At 38.3% G+C, this 17,983-nt stretch overlaps 1 protein-coding gene across 1 annotated transcript; it reads left to right on the forward strand.

Moving 5' to 3' along the window:
* Positions 1-10,839: 10,839 nt before the first annotated feature.
* Positions 10,840-11,943, forward strand: LOC133726259 (uncharacterized). Its single transcript, XM_062153779.1, has one exon. The coding sequence runs from the start codon at positions 10,840-10,842 to the stop codon at positions 11,941-11,943; it is 1,104 nt and encodes a 367-aa protein (XP_062009763.1).
* The last annotated feature ends 6,040 nt before the right edge of the window (positions 11,944-17,983 follow it).

Below are 17,983 nucleotides of genomic sequence, written 5' to 3' on the forward strand. Positions count from 1 at the left end.
TCAATTCCAAAGCTAGATTTCAAACAAATTTACAAAAGGGGAACGTTTGACCTTATGGATAGCCATCATTTCAAATTACTTGAATTTACAACCCCCTCTACAACAGGAGAAACAGATCTACTATTGATCACTCCTGCTGAAGTTGCCAGAGCCAGATCAAAAAATTATCAATTTATGCATATTGGAGCAGTCCAAGTTGGCATAAAACTTCTAGCTCGCGAAGGCATAAACTGTTCAGTTCTATGTGTCTTACAAGACAATAGACTAACAGATTTTCAAGCTAGTCTGTTGGGAACCCTTGAAGCATCTCTGTGCAATCAAGTGGCATATTTCAACTGCTTCCCAAATTTCTCTACCAGCTTGAAGGATGCAGCTCACTGTCTCCGACTGAGAGTCAAGACAGACGGCATATCTATGAAAAATGATATGCAAGAATTGGCAATAGTATACCGAATATACTATAAATTAATGAGTACTACAGTAGAGCCAAAGACAAGGATATCAAACATCCCTGGTCTTACTACTGGATTCCTCACCAGTCAGAAGAACCATTCACAACAGATCCACAAGGTTACTTGGAATGAAGTAACTTTTCCTATTGAATGGAAATTATCTGGTCCGAAGCTACCAGCAGAAAGTGCAAAAGCAAAAATTTATGAAAGTAGAAAGACTGGAGAAATCAGTCTAAATTTTGAAAATCATAGAAAAAGTGATGTCTGTCCTGAGAATATCAGGATAAACAAGAATCTTCTCAGAAGAAGCTACAGCACTAGAGAAGCTAGTGTTAGTGGTACAAAAAGCTCTGAAGAACCCTCAGAGTCCATCACTGAAGAAGAATTAGAAGCTGATCTAAACAGACCAGTTAATATGCTTAGAGCACAAAAGCTCTATGATCTCTATGAAGAAGCAGAATTCTGCGAAAATCCTGAACGATTAGAAAAACTAATCGAAGAAATGAAAAAGTTCAAACCAGGAAAGGAGAGAAAACTCTTACCATACCAAGATGTTGAAATGGAGGAAGGAGATAGCTCCAATTCCAAAACAATCATCATTAGAGAAAAGGGAAAAATAAAACTCCCTATACAGAAAGCCCCTACGGGCAGAAATGGAGAAAGAAATTCTCAAAGATTTGTCCCAGAGGACAAGATACCCAGAGTACCAATTTCCAACTATGGTATCTGGCTCGATTTAGATAAAGCTCTAGACAAGAGAAAAACTCTTGACCAATGGGTAGACAGCCTGATGATGGCATCTGCTCTAACCCTTGGAAAATTTGAAGCTCCTGATCTTCAGATGTACTTTGAAACTACTCTCACTGGAGTAGCTAAGAAGTATTACTACTCTTTCAAAGAAACAGCCAGAGGAAAAGAATGGCTGGAAGATATCAAAAATTCAAAATCTTCTTATGATTTTGCAGCACCTCTGTATGATCAGATCTGTGGAGATCTTGCAAATATGAGTGAAAAGGCTAGAGAAACAGCCAAATCAAATATCTATGCTCTCAAAATCTGTGACATGAGATATTTTGAAGAATATTAAATGAATTTCAAGAATATTACTGTACGATTGGTGAACTAGAAAATACTGATCTAGTCAACCTGTTGCACAGAAAACTCCCTGAACCATGGAGAACAGCTGTGCGAGAAACCATAGCAGAAAAACCAATTGAAAGATTTTCAGTTGGAGGAATTGCCGACAGAATCCGGCAACTATTAAAAGAGCAATGCAAAGCCAATCTTAGAGCAAAGATGGCCAAGAAACAACTCAAAGGAGTTGAAAATTTCTGTTATGGAATTCTGGATATACCAACCAACTGGGGATGTCATGAATCCAAGTTCCACAGAAAGAAGAAAGAAAAATATTACTCTAAAAAATTCAAAAAAAGTAATCAAAGAAAAAATTGGAAATTCAAGAAAAGTTCCAATTACAAGAAACAACAGGATGAAGATCCAAAAAAGAAATTCTTCAAGAAAAAGAAGAATACTCATCAACATAAACAACCAAGCAAGAAAACTTGCAGATGTTGGTTATGTAAAGCTGAAGGGCACTATGCCAATGAATGCCCGGAAAAGGGTAAAAGATCTTCTACTAAAGCTCTCTTTGAATAATATGAGCATATAGTAGAATCAGCAAATATGAAAGGCTACGAAATAGCCTATTCCGATGATGAAGAAGACGACAGGTCAGTCTACTCTGCCTGGTCCGAAGAAGAGGATTCATCTGAGTCTGAGACAGATTCTGAAGTAGAGTACTTAGAATCCAGACAAATGAATGTTTTGAAAATCAAAAATTGGGAAGAAAGTAAGACAGAATCCTTAATGTCTTCTTATCAGGTGAATCCTGGTACATTCGTTTGTGACTACTGCTTTTGTCACGAAAAGGATGGTCTCCCTATGTTTTGTGAAGAATCAAAAAAGACTTATCACAAAGAATGCTTCATAGCTGAAGCAAGAAGAAAAACCAAGAATGGCCTTGTCAGCCAATTGGTTGAACAAGAATATGAAGAATATTTCTCTGAACAAAAAGAGAAAGAAGTAGAAACTCTGTTCCAAGAAATCATGGAACCTTCTTCCTCAAAAAAGGAAGAAATCATCGATGAAGAAAAAACCGATGAAAACTTTGAACTGGTTGAACCACCAGAAATTGTTCCAGAAGAATGTAAACCATTCATTCCAAAGGAACAAGCTCAGGAAAATGAGCTTCAACAATCGAAGGTCGTCTCTACTAGTAGATACAGCAACTACATAGAGATTGGACTAAAATTCCCTGATCATAAAAAATATCATCTACATGCCTTTGTAGACAATGGATCGGGATTTACTGTTGCAAAGAGATTTGCAATTCCAGCAGAACTCTGGAAAGAAGATAAGAAAAGAACAGCTACAGGTGTTACTTTTGATGGAAGCCATCTCACCATGAATAAAGTAGCAAAAAATGTTCATATCACCATTGGTGGAGGAACATTTATCATCCATAATGTCTGGCAATCTGAAGGCCAAGGCTCAGATTTCTTGTTGGGAAATGATTTTATTCTTCAACAGAGATTTATTCAGGATGAAGAAGCAATAGGCTTCAGAAAATGAGAACGGGTGTTCTGGGCTGATAGGCTTATTCAGGCCAAAAGTATTGTAGGTTCAAACTTTACTACCCAATATCAGAGATCGCAACAGAATAATGGTGATCTTACCCCCTACAAACCCAAATTTGAACCCATACTCCAAATCAAACAACAAGAAGAATTACTTGTTGAAGAATCTTCTGAAGAAGAAGAAGCGGAAACTAGTGAAGAAGAAGAAGCTAGTTTCATTCATGAGCATAACCTCAAGCACTTTCAGAATAAGCTTGAATCTCAGAAAATTCCCACTCTTGAAAAAATCAAGAAACTGCTCGAGCAAAACATCGATGTAGACCCTCAGAAGTTTTGGCAAAAAGACCCAGTGGTCTGTGAATTAAGATTACATGATATGAATGCCATCTGTCATGTCAAAGCCATTCCTCAATACAAAGAGGAAGACCAAAAAGAATTCAGAAAAGATATTGAAGATCTCATGAACAAGAGATTAATTCAACCTTCCACTAGCCCTCATCATGCTCCAGCATTCTACGTGAGAAATCATGCAGAAAATCTAAGAGGAAAAGCTAGAATGGTGATTGACTACAGAGATGTCAACAAAAAGACTGTCAAAGACGGTTATCAAATTGCTCAAGTAAGAGTATTAATCAACCAGCTCAGAGGAGCCAAGGTCTTTTCGAAATTCGATGCAAAGTCAGGTTTCTGGCAGGTCAAAATGCACCCTGAGAGTGTACCTCTCACTGCATTTGGAACACCACAAGGACATTACGAATGGTTAGTAATGTCTTTTGGTCTAAAGCAAACTCCCTCAATATTCCAGAGAAAGATGGACAACATTTTTAAACACATTGCGGAGTTTTGCGTCGTCTACATAGATGACATTCTGGTCTTCTCCAAAAACAGAGAAGAACATATGAAACACCTCCATGAGGTTGTAAGGCTGATAGTTCAACATGGAATTATCCTAGGTGAAAAGAAAATCTTCTTTATCCTTGATGAAGTCGATTTCCTAGGAATAAATATCAAAAATGGAGTGATAAAACTCCAACCTCATATCCTTGAGAAGATCTGGAAGTTTCCAGATAGGATTCCTGATGCTAAGAGTCTAGAGAGATTCCTTGGTGTCATTAATTATGGGAGAGATTTTATCCCTAAAATATCGGGGTTAACAGCAATATTATCTCCTAAAACAAGTTCTAAAAGAAAATGGAACTTCACAGAAGACGATGAGAAAATAGTGAAGCAGATAAAAAATCTCTGCAAAAACCTCCCTCCTTTTCAACAACCAGAAGAGAATGATGAAATTATCCTCCAAACAGATGCGAGTGATAACTACTGGTCCGGTGTTGTTCTGGCAAAAACGCCTGGAACTAACATTGAAAAGATCTGTAAATTCTGTAGTGGCAAGTTCAGCCCAGCAGAACTAAATTATCCCACAGGGGAAAAAGAAATTTTGGCTGTTAAGAAAACAATTTTAAATTCTCTAGCTTTCCTTGGAAAACCCTTTACTGTCCGCACCGATTGTGCCAGAGTAAAGAATTTCAAAAATTTCAAACTTGATAAAGCTGCTGATAGAGGAAGACTAGCTAACTGGCAATTATTCCTTAACCAATATGATTATATTGTTGAATTAATTGCAGGAAACAAGAACTATCTTCCAGACGCCTTAACAATAGAATTAGCCATGTTCAGCAAAAGAAATGATGACGACGACGAAGGTCGCAATCCCAGAAGCAGAAGAGCTGGGAAAGAACATGAAACCAATGAGGATCCCAAAGAAAAAATCCTCAAGAGATTCCTTCTAAGTCCAAAAGGCTTAGCCACAACTGATCAATCCCAGGGTAAAGGATTGATTAGCCCGTCTCAAACGGCAGACGGTAAAGGCTCATCAAGACCGTTGATGGCTGTTGCTTTGCCAAAAAGCAAACCTACTCCAACTGGAGTAATAAATGTTTTCAATTATGAACTTTGAACTTTCGATACTCCTGTGTTCAGAACAGGCAGGAGATTAGCTTACCACCAGAAGGCAATTCTGGATAATCTTTTATTTGCCTTTCAGGAAAGAAGCAGTGGTCTAATGTTTCCAGCCCTATTTGCATTAGCTGAAGAACTATATGAGAATGCAAGACCACAGTTTGAAGAATTACAGCAGAGTGCTGTCAAGAAAGAAAAAATTCACTTCCTAGAAGATCCTGAAAGTGCTAGGGTCCCTATCATAGCACTCAAAGAATCAGACTGGCATGAATTCCACTGTCTAATAGGAAGTCATAATTCTGAAGATCGTATTCCTCCAACCCTATTCATCATAGCAGGACCTTATGTTGGAAGATACCTGGTAAATGTTCAGAGTGAATATCCACAAGAACACAAGCTTTGGCTTGTTGAAAATGGTTTTGTCCATAACCTGTGGACTAAGACCAATGATGATCTCAAAGGTTTGCCTCCAATCCTTGTCAACACAGTCAAAAACATAAGAAAAAATGACTGTACTCTTCGTTTGAAGTTCAGATCCACCCCCCCCCCCCGAATGGATCAAAAAGGCAAATGGTGAGGTTGAATATATTCCTCCGTATCATTATGTGAGAATTATTCAAAGACAATATCTTCAACCTGCCTGTGTTGGGTATAATGGCCAACCGAACTCAAGCATCCCTTGGATGAAAGCCATGGCCCTAGAATATATCAAGAAGATCATCTCTGAAGATATCAACAATACCTTCCTGGCAGCAGGAGAAAAAACTATTATCACTGCTTACGATCATCCTGACATAGTCAGCAGTGACCTGTTCCTATCTTTCACCAGAAAAGAGATAGACTCGACAATGGCATGCATGCAATGGGTGGAAAGACTTGAAACTGACAACCACTACAAGATGTATGTTGATACAGATGTCGAGGACAATGCAACAACTGGAAGAATGGCCCAAGCAGACAACAACTCCTTTGTCTTTGGCCAGCATTCAGAAACAGACGAGAATATGTAAAGTCACGAGTGAGAATAGTATCAAAAGTTGCAACTGTTGTCTTTAAGACTTTTGCTTTTCATAAAGGGAAGTAAAAAACACTTCACCTCTCACCTACTAAAGCTTTTGCTTTTCCCTGTCCGACCTCCATGATCAGGAGCACTCAGAAAAGCAGGAGATCACGGAGTTGTTCTGTACATTTTTAGTTTTTGAATTCTCGTTTGAGTTCCGCTCCCTATATAAGGAGCTTTCGTTTCAGTTGTAAGGCATTCGAAAATTGCCATATCAGTTCTAGATTCAAAAATTGAGCAGAAGAGTCTTCTCTCAAATAGTTTAGCAGTGTGTTTCCCTTCCTGTTTAGGTGTAACGTCCCGAACCTAAATTTACCAGTTTACTAGTCATTTGGACAGTAAACGATAATTTGTTTTACTTTTACTCTTTTTCGGTAACTTTAGTGGCCCTAAAAGTCGACTTTTTGTTCGGACCAGAATTTGAGAAAGTTTTCTTCACGGAAGTTGTAGATGACGTTAAACCAAGCGCGTGCATATGTGGTACGTAAAAATCGGAGCTCGTATACGAAAGTTATAAGCGAAAATGTGAACGTTACTATTCATGGTAACTTTCTATATATATAGAAAGTTACTGTGGTAGATTTCCATTTCCGGAAATCTACCTTCTCTCTCCTCTCCCCCGAACTCTCTTCTTTCCCTTTCGGGTCCTTCTTCCTCCCTTCGATTCCGCGCATTCCGGCCACCAACCGGCGTGCAGCCGGCCACCACAAGAGCTCATCCCTCCCCTCTGCACCCTAGTAGCCTTAGGTTGTGGCGATTTGGCCGAGAAACCTTGAATCGAAGCAAAGTTCCTCATAGGTGCAGTTTGGCTTTTTCCGGCAAATCTTCCATTTCCGGCCGTTTCCGACCACCAAATTGGGACCGTAAGAGCGCCTTGAGCCGGCGAACGTTTCCCCTAAGGCCTCTTGCTCCGATTTGCATCGTGGAGGTCGAATCGACGAAGAACATCCTAGGGTCCGAAGCTTGATTTCTGGGTTTTCTTCATCGGCTTAATCCGAGCTCTTAAAGGTAAAATTGGGACTTGTTGCAGTTGAGAAATTTTTGGGTTTGTTGTTTTGCAGCTACTGTCAATTTTTGGTGGCCATCGGAGGTGGTGGCCGCCGGCGCGTGGGTCCCACGCGCCGCCACTGTGGGTGGCGCGTGGAGGCGTGTTGGGCTGTGTTTTAATTCCAGTTTTTAGCCCATTAAATCCTATAAATATTGTAGAGCTTGTATATGAAATTTGGTGAATTTTGGAGAAGCTTGGAATTAATTATGAATTTTGAAGTTTAGGGTTTTGATTATCGAATTACGAGAATCCGGCCGTCGGATATTTCTCGGTTCTGCCTTGGAACCTTTAAATTGACGAATTGGTATTAGTGGTATAATTTGGGTGGCACTTCTCCTCGGGAGATGTAATTATGAGGAATTGATTTTGGGAATCGTATTAATTTGTTGAATAACTATTCACGGAATATAATTGTGTACAGGGCGATGTACCGAGCTATTGCTCGACGAAGGAACTCGTGTGCGTGATCGCCTGAATAGTACTGTGAGTGGACTTTTGTTTTTAAAAAATGATGCATGCATTTAATTCTTGAATTAGTGCTCTATTTAATTATCATATTATCTTCTGAGCATAGGATTGTTTAAAATTTTGATTTATCTCGTGGAATTACTTTCATTGACGATTTTCATGAAGTGATTATAAATTATTCCGGTTGTGATTTTCGGATATTAATTTTGTTATGCTCGGATTTGAAATTATGATTTATGTTGTTTTTCAATAAAGTATTTTCCAGGGTATTTTCCAAAATGGAATATTAGTTTATTATTGAACTTCCTTGCTTATTCATTATTGACCCGAGAATATTTTGGCGTGTGGGACACGCCGTTGATTTATTGATCTTTCCTATTTATTTATTGACTTTCGATTTTGGCATTGGGAATGCCTTGATGATGATTTTAGAATTTGTTTTGTTTCGGTTTACGGAGATTACGATTTATTATTATTTCTCGCCTTTTTGCTATTGATTTGGAGATACTTTTGGCGTGTGGGACACGTCGTTGGAAATTCTTTTACGAGAGATGGGGGAAGCCTTATGTATTTTGGATTTACTGGATTTTCGGTTATGTTTCCCTGTGCCATACTGAGGGGTGATTTTATCATGCTAGCATTGATTTTTCCGCCTTTGTGGCGCGGTGATGGGATCACTGTAGCCCTCCGCCTTTGTGGCGCAGGTTACTGTCTCTGTGACAGTAATTCTGTAGCCCGGTATCCTATCGCTACACTTAGTGGCGTAAGGGTATATTACGGGAGTAATGGGAGTACTTTAGCCTGGGAGGTTATCACTCGAGCCTGGGAGGCTCATTCGTATGGCTATCATCTTCCCCTACTTATACTATTTTTGACTAGCGGGGACTAGTCTGAGTTTTCTTAACCAGCGGGGCTGGACTTATATTTTCGAGTATTGAAATTTTAATCTTTTACTCTGTTGTTGTGACTAGCGGGGCTAGTCGGTTTTCTGGAGTTCAACGTTTTTCGGATTATTTTCTTAAGTGTTTTATAAATGTTGCATGCATCCGGATTTTATATATATCGAAAAATGTGGGAAAGTATGAAGTTTTATTTTGTTTTATTCATATTAAATTATTTATTTTTGTCCACTCACGCTAACGTGTTTTTCAATACTTTTCCCCTGGGCCCTTCGGTTTCAAATGCCCAGTTTGCAGGCGAAATTAGTTGAGGTCGGGCGTACATTGGAGTTGAGGCATAGACAACAGCGTGGCTTCCGCGTTTTTATTTGATTTAGTTTTTCCTTGATCACCCTTGCTATTAGATTTGCTCTGATTACCTGAGGAAATTAATGTTATTTAAGTTGTGTTTTGTGTCATATGATTTTGGTTGATGTTGTTTGGGGGAGCAGGGTGGCTCCAGGAGAATAAGGATGGGTGATTTAGAAGTGTAAATTTTCTTTCTACAGGTTTTGGGTTATCCACTTTAGGAGAAGTTCTGCCAAATTTTTGGCAAAATTTCTTCTAAGGTGGGCCCCGCAGGTCCACTTCGGATTTCAGGGTGAAATCCGGGGCGGGTCCTGTCATTAGGTGTGAAGTAGTGTGCTCTCAGTTCAAGTAAGTACCTGTTCTCATTCTTATGGATAGCTAAACAGCTTTTGCTGTTTACCTGAGAATGAGGCTCTGAATGTTTAACATGTATGTATATTTGAATAAATAAATTCATATGGTTACTCACCCACTTCATCAAAGTTTTCGTTTAATTTCCTTAAATACGTTGGTCATTTGATTATTCCATATTGTTATATGTTTTCACTAAGATGCATGCATCCTGTAGAAATCCAAGGTCTAATGATATTATCTCCTGAAAAAATCAGTTTTAATTAAAACCAAAAATTAGGACAAGCAGCAGTGATTCCGCCTGTTAAAGTAACCGTTAGGCAGAGGGCCGTTAGGTGAAAAACTTAGGCATGTTGAAGGCTAGTCTTGTTTTGGTCTTTGTCGTTTAAAACAAAGTTTTTTCAAAAAAATAATACTGTTACAACCACGGGTTAACATAGGATACAAAAGGCATTTTTAAAAGGTCTCGTCCTTATTTAGTCATTCCCTAGAAGTAATAGTGTAATACATAAGTGTTGGGCAGTTGGGAAAAATACAGTGGCTTTTTGGGTATACGGGAAAAGACCCTTAATAATTTTATAGAAATATCAAGTAATGTAAAATTTTTGGGAATTTTATCTCCACAAGTATGGACTCCCTTTAGAGCAAGTGCACCCGTAGAGTCAAGAAAAGGCAAAGTCGAGAAGTCAAGAATTCGACCAGTCAAGCTACTATTCACTGCCACTGGACATGGGTTTGCACCCGTTGTTTTTCTTGCCCGGTCAACACTGTTAACTCTGTCACTGTTCACAATACTGTTCATACTACTGTTCACGTAATTTACTGTTTATCCGTGGGTTTCACTATTTAAATTTACTGTTCATAGAGTTCTTAAAAAAAAAAATTTTAAAAATAAAATATATTTAATGATAATAATGAATATTTACGGATAATTAATGTCATAATTATGCAATTTACTTTTTTTCAAAAATATTTTTCGGTGGACAAATTATGAGCCACCGACAATTTATCTTGAAATGAGTGAAAGCATAACGGACAAATTATGAGCCACCGACAATTTATCTTGAAATAAGTGAAAGCACAACGGACAAATTATGAGCCACCGACAATTTATCTTGAAATGAGTGAAGGCAACGGACAAATTTCCTTGAAATGAGTGACCTTACAACCGACAATTTTTGAACGGACCAGATCATTTGCATACTATTCAATCTAACGGTTATTGTTGATGTAATCTTATCTAAAATTTCGAATCAGATTACGTCGAACCAGGAGTGGACACGTGTCCTCGAAGTATGATCACCTTTTATGTGAAAATTGTAAATAAATTGAGCAACATGCAGCACACCATTCCTCACAAGCTGATATTCACAAATCTCATTGGTTTTCATATTCTCCATATCCAACACATTTCCTCTCCTTCCCTCATTTCAATGAGAGATTGGTTGCTAAGTTTCGAAAATCTCGAGATGAAGATCTTGAAGAGCTGTGTACGACTAATGCTCTTGTGGTAGCAGCAGTCGCTGAAGCTGAAGCTTCCTCCGGATCACGACGACGAGGTTCTCAACCGGGGCGTGCACCGAATGAGGAGCGATTTAGGGAATCAAGAGGGAAAAACATGATGGAAGATTACTTTGTGGAGCGTCCAGTTTTCAGTGAAGAGGTATTCCGGACAAGGTACAGGATGAGTCACAATGTGTTCAACCGCATCTCCAGTGACCTTTGTCACTATGACCCGTACTTTGTCCAGAAATCAGATGCTGCAGGCAAAGTCGGACTACTTCCCCAGCAGAAGCTGACATGTTCCTTAAGAATGCTTGCTTATGGTGCCGGGGCAGATCAATGTGCTGAGTATTGTCGGATGGCGAAAACTACCTCCATTGCGGCTCTGAAACGATTTACAAGAGGAATCGTTTTTCTGTACTCGGCAGAATACCTTCGAGCTCCTAATCCGGCCGACCTCAGAAGACTTCTGGCCAAAGCTGAGAGAAGAGGCTTTCCTGGGATGATTGGAAGCATCGACTGCATGCACTGGCAATGGAAGAATTGCCCAACAGGTTGGGCTGGAGAATACAGCGGTCGAAAACGTGTGCCCACTATCATCCTTGAAGCAGTCGCTTCTTATGACACATGGATATGGCATGCCTTCTTTGGAATGCCTGGATCATGCAACGACCTCAACGTGCTTGCTAAGTCCCCGTTGTTTGACGAGCTGACTGCTGGTCGAGCCCCTCAAATCCAATTTCAGGTGAATAACAGGATTCACAATTTAGGCTACTATCTTGCTGATGGTATCTATCCGCAATGGGCAACTTTTGTGAAATCAATTCCAAGGCCTACACGGCCCAAGGATCTGAAGTTTTCCCAGGCTCAAGAGGGGTACAGGAAGGATGTGGAGAGATGTTTCGGCATTTTACAGACCCGCTTTAGTATTGTTAGAGGAGCGGCTCGTGGCTGGGACAGAGAAGACCTTCGATACATCATGCTGACTTGTATCATATTACACAACATGATAATAGAGGATGAAAAACCAGATGACAGCGATGAGGATTTGGAGTCCGATGAAGAAGAGGATAACAATATGAGGCCCAGGTTTGGGAAGGACCGACTGGTGATGACTTCGATCCTGTTGGTAGAGATGGTCATTACTTCAACGGATTCATGGATCGATACGATGCCATTAGAAGTGCAAACAGTCACTCAAACCTTCAAGAAGATCTGATAGAGCATTTCTGGAACGTTCAAGGCAACATGGAGATCTAGATCATAAATGAATTTTTTTTGGAATAATTGGCTAATATCTATGTTTTGTTATGTTTGTGTGCTTTGAATTTGGCTTGTATTATGTTTTGGAAAGTTGGTGTCATTTTAGTTTGGCCAATGTCAATGTTTTTTATGTCAATGTGATATGAATTCGTCATCGTATTATGTTTATTATGTGTTATTTATTTGAATATAAGGTGTGTGCTTTAATACATGGAATTTCCAAATACAACTTTTATTTCATTAAATTGTCGCTTACATAAATGAAAAACTAGGAAAAAGTACAATACAATAACAAACATGCATAATAACCTAATTATTCAAATCATAATCCTCATCCTCTCTAGAAAGGTAATTTGTGTTTGAAGGCTCATCATTAGGGTTAGGGTACGGGTTGGTGGACTCACCCGTAGAGAAAGGTGAAAATTGTGGTTGTGTAGGATATCCCCCGGGGTAAGGTGGTTGCGGATAGTATCCACCGGGGTAAGGGGGTTGTGGGAATCCACCGGTGAAGGAAGGTGGTGGGAATCCACCGGTTAAGGGAGGTTGTGGGAATGCATCGGGGTAAGGTGGTTGTGGGTATGCACCGGGGTAAGGAGGTTGTGGGTATGCACCACCAAAATTTGGTTGTGGGAATGCACCACCAAAATTGGGTTTTGGATAGTATCCACCCATAGAAGGTGGCGGCTGCTCGTCAAGATCTTCTTTCTCCGCTATCTTCTTTTGTTTTCTTGACCAATAACGCTTTTTATTTGGCGTCATTTTACTTGTATCAATCTCCATAATACGCTCTTCCCTCTCTTTAATACGCGCTTCCATCTCTTTAATTCGATCTTGCCTTTCTTGAAATAGGAGTTGCTCTTTTCGCATTTCGATTTGCAAGAGGATACATGCTCTTTTTTCTTCCTCTTGGAGACTTCAAGCGAATTCGTCGTCGAATTTTTTCTTGCCCTTGGTTGCCTCTATTTGGTTGTTCGCTATACTCTCGAGACTGCTTGAGTAAGGACTTTGGTTGTTCGCTGCCTTCTTGGCTTTCCAGATTGCTTCTTTCGCAGCCTTCCTTCCTTGAGGCCTCACATTAGGATCTGCAGTTTCACCTGCAATTACCTCATCTACATCCATGTCCAAGTTGATGGGAGAATTTCCAGGAATTGGTTGTGTAGGCGTATGTTGATTTCCTTCATTTGATGTTCCTCCAGATGTATGACTAGGAATGTCTTTAAATTGTGCAAAGCCCTCCACAACAGCGTAACTAGCAAAACTCTGAAAATTGTGTTTTTTTGGCTTCTTTTTTCTCTTCATCCCGGCATGCCACAATTTATGTGCTTCATCTCGCTACGAAATAAATAAAAAAACAATAAAAAAAAAGGTGGCGGAAAATTACAATTACTACAAATATAAACCCTATTATGAATGGTCATCTATTATAAAATTACTACAATTAAAACGATATTATAATTACTACATTATTTATCAAGACATATTTTACTATAATGTATCAATAAGATTTATCAACAAATATAAAGGTCATAATTTTAATGAAGACATATTTTAATTATAACGAAAAACAATTACTACAATTAAAACGATATTATAATTACTACATTATTTATCAAGACATATTTTACTATAATGTATCAATAAGATTTATCAACAAATATAAAGGTCATAATTTTAATGAAGACATATTTTAATTATAACGAAAAACAATTACTACAATTAAAACGATATTATAATTACTACATTATTTATCAAGACATATTTTACTATAATGTATCAATAAGATTTATCAACAAATATAAAGGTCATAATTTTAATAAAAAAGTATCTATCCCGTTTTACAATAAAAAATCAATTACTACAAATATAAACATCGTTGTAATTACATCATTATTTATCAACTACATTATTTATCATGTAATATTTTAATTTAATGTATCAACAAATTAAATGATTTATCAAAAAATACATACCTCATCAACCGCATTCAAACCGCTCTTGTACCAATTTTTCGCTTGCCTTAATGCACAATGCCACTCATAGAGTTCAAGCTTCAAAATTTTCCACCTTCCTTGCAAAGAGGAAGCTGATCGGCTCTGGGGCCAATTTGCGACAAGGTGTCGCCTCACACGCATCCATAAGTCGTTGTTTTTCTGATTTGTGCCCACAGCCGGATCTTGCCCAACAATTTTCCAAGACTTGCACAATTGAACATCTTCCTCATCCGTCCATCTCCTTTTGTCTTGGATATTATCATCTTCATTTTGATCTCCCTCTTGTCCGGCCACCGGACCTGTGTTTCTCCTTTCTTCAACCATATTGGATATAAATAAATTTGGAAGATGAGAGCTATATGAAGAGGAGGAAGCACAAAATTGGGTTACTATGAAAGATAATTTTTGGGTGTGAGATGTAAAATAAATGGTAGGTATTTATAGAGAAATGTTTAGAATTTTTTAAAATTTACTTTGTTACCGTTTGTTACCGTTTTATTACCGTTCATAACGTTACAAATATATATATATATATATATATATATATATATATATATATATATATATATATATATATATACATGTTAATTGTAAGCCGTAGGATTGCAAATTTGATTGAAATGAAGGGCTGGGATTGCTTGACCGTTAGGCCCAGAATTCAAAACCCACCAACGGGAAGAATCCACGTGGCAGGCCGGCCCCATCTCTGGCGCGCTCCACTTTCTGTCAATTGCGGCGCCACGTGTCGATGCCTGGAGCTCCACTCCCTCCCAAGGTGCGTCGTCCACTTCTGCATGCGTACATGACGTCAGCCACGAGGACTGCTGGACCTAGCTGGCGTTCATACTTGATCGGTCATGAAAATAGTCATGGCTGTGACTTATTTCTTGGCTGTAGTCAAGAAAGGCAAAACCCACCCCAGTCAAAAAATCACCGGTGGAAGCATCAGAATTCATCTCAAGGTCATATAGTCAGATTTTTCTTGACTATGCCCAGTCAAGAACTTACCAGTGGACTTGCTCTTAGGGAAGTAGAAACTTTTAAAGGGTTGACCAGTTTATTTAATGTTGAAATGACAGCGGATCGAGTTAATTTTTTTACACAATACATATTAATACACTATAAATAGATGTGTAATATCAAATTTATTGATTTTAAATTTCGAATTTTTGGATCGCACAAAATACTTATATGTCTACTAATATGGTATAACTAGTTTATTAGTTGTAATGAAAAGTATACCTCCCACGAGCAACAATGTGTAGGAAATAGACTTTATAAAAATTGACCGTAGGATGTTATCGTGATAAGAAGAAATTGTTATGGTCAAAATTTCAGCTATTTTTGTCGTCATTTGGGTCTCGATCTATTCGGTCAACCATAAACTTTAAATACCACATAAAACTAATATGCTCATAACCGCTCACTCGTAACTTATTTTTTCAATCTGTCAACTCTCATGCTCACGTGGGTAGGAGCTATATCAAGTAATGTAAACATTTCGAGAATTTTATCTCCACAAGTGTCGGCTCCCCTTAGGGAAGTAGAAGCTTTTGAAGGGTTGACCGGTTTATTTCATGTTGAAATGACAGCGGATCGGGTTAATTTTTTTACACAATACCTATTAATATGCTATAAATAGATGTGTAATATCAAATTTATTGATTTTGAATTTTGAATTTTTGGATCGCACAAAATTCTTGTATGTCTACTAATGTGGTACAACTATTTTTTTAGTTGTAATGAAAAGTATACCTCCCACAAGCAACAATGTGTAGGAAATAGACTTTATCAAAATCAACCGTAGGATGTTATCGTGATAAGAAGAAATGGTTATGGTAAAAATTTCAGCTATTGTCGTTGTCGTTTGGGTCTCGATCTATTCGGTCAACCCTAAACCTTAAGTACCACATAAAACTGATACGCTCATAACTGCTCACTCATAACTTATTTTTTCGATCTGTTAGCTCTCACGTTCTCGTGGGTAGGAGCTATATCAAGTAATGTAAAAAATTTGGAAATTTTATCTCCTCAAGGGTCGGCTCCCCTTAGGGAAGTAGAAACTTTTAAAGGGTTGACCGGTTTATTTTATGTCGAAATGACAGCGAATCGAGTTAATTTTTTTACACAATACCTATTAATATGCTATAAATAGATGGGTAATGACAGGACCTGCCCCGGATTTCACCCTGAAATCCGAAGTGGCCCTGCGGGGCCCACCTTAGAAGAAATTCTACAAAAATTTGGCAGAACTTCCCCTAAAAATGGACTACCCAAAATCTGTAGAAAGACATTTACACTTCTAAGCAATCCATCCTTATTCTCCTGGAGCCACCCTGCTCCCCAAATCACAACATCTTCCAATTCACATTACACAAATCTCAACTTAATAACATTAATCCCACAGGTTATCAGAGCAATTCTAAAACAAAAGGTATAATAGAAGTAAAACTAAAGAGGGTGAAAGTTCGATAGATCCTACAATGCGGAAGCAGTGACAACTATGCCTCAACTCCGTGTACGCCCGACCTCAACTAATTTCGCCTGCAAACTGGGCATTTGAAACCGAAGGGCCCAGGGGAAAAGTATTGAAAAACACGTTAGTGTGAGTGGACAAAAATAAATAATCAAGATAATTTAAAAGAAGCAAACTTGAATACTTTCCCCACATATTTAAACTTATAAAACCCCGATGCATGCAATGTTTATAAAACATATTTCTTTAAACTCAAAATCTCGTGAAAACATACCAGCCCTGCTGGTTAAGAGAAATCGAACTAGGCCCCGCTAGTCAAGATAATAGGATATGGGGAAGAGATATCACCATACGGGTAAAGGAGCCCCTTAGACTCTACCTACCCTCGACTGCCACTCACACATAGATTGTGTGAGGAGGAGAACTAATAACCTCGACTACCACTCACGTGAGGAGGAGAATCCTCGACTGCCACTCACAAACACAAAGTAAGTGAGGAGGAGACACAATCCGAACAACCCGAGTATGGTGAGGAAAACAATCGAAAACCAGTAAATCCATAAAGCTTCCAGTGACGTGGCCCCGCACGCCAAAATATTCTCAAAATCATAACAAATAGGCGAGATCAAATTATAAATCGCAGTTCAGAAACAAAACCGAATCAAGAATCATCAATAAGGCATTAGGCATTCCCAATGCCAAAACCGAAAGTCGATAAATAAACAAGAAATATAATTCCATCGAAATCCCATTTCGAAAACTCTTTCAGAAATCTCAAATCGACGAATGAAAATAAATATGAAATTTCGGAAATCACCTCGGAAAAAATAATTCGTCGAAAATCAACATAAATTATAAATTCGAATATGAGCATAACAAATTAATATCCGCAAGTCATAACCGAGATAAATCGTAATCAATCTCTGAAAATCATTATTGAAAGCACATCCACGAGATAACCCGAAATCAAATTCCGAAATCAATTCATATGCTCGAAAAGTAATATGTTAATTAAATAAAGCAGTAATTCAAAAAAAATAAACGCATGCATCATTATTTAAAACAAAAGTCCACTCACAGTACTATTTAGGCGATCACGCATACGAGTTCCTTCGCCGAGCAATAGCTCGGTACGTCGCCCTGTACACAATTATATTCCGTGAACAACAATTCGACAATTAAATACGATTCTAAAATCAATCCTCTTAAATAAACATCTCCATTTCCTTCAATTCAACCCAAACTTTACCACCAACACCATTTCATTAATTTACAAGGCTTGCACACACTAACTCCTAACCTATCCTTATCTTTTCTTCTACTTTCTCTCCACGTCTCATCCAGATCTTTAATTACCTTTTAATTTCCTTCCCTTCTTCCTGTGAGAACGCAGTCATCAGTTCTACCTGCAAAAGTCTTATGTGGAAAAGATCTTTGATTGGGTATGTGTTTAGGTGCAAGAAAACGAATGAAATTCATGTCCATAGATATGAAAACAGAAAGGTTTTTTATGTTCTTCTTCAATTGAT

Source organism: Rosa rugosa, chromosome 1 (assembly GCF_958449725.1).
Source record: "Rosa rugosa chromosome 1, drRosRugo1.1, whole genome shotgun sequence".
NCBI classification, from domain to species: domain Eukaryota; kingdom Viridiplantae; phylum Streptophyta; class Magnoliopsida; order Rosales; family Rosaceae; genus Rosa; species Rosa rugosa.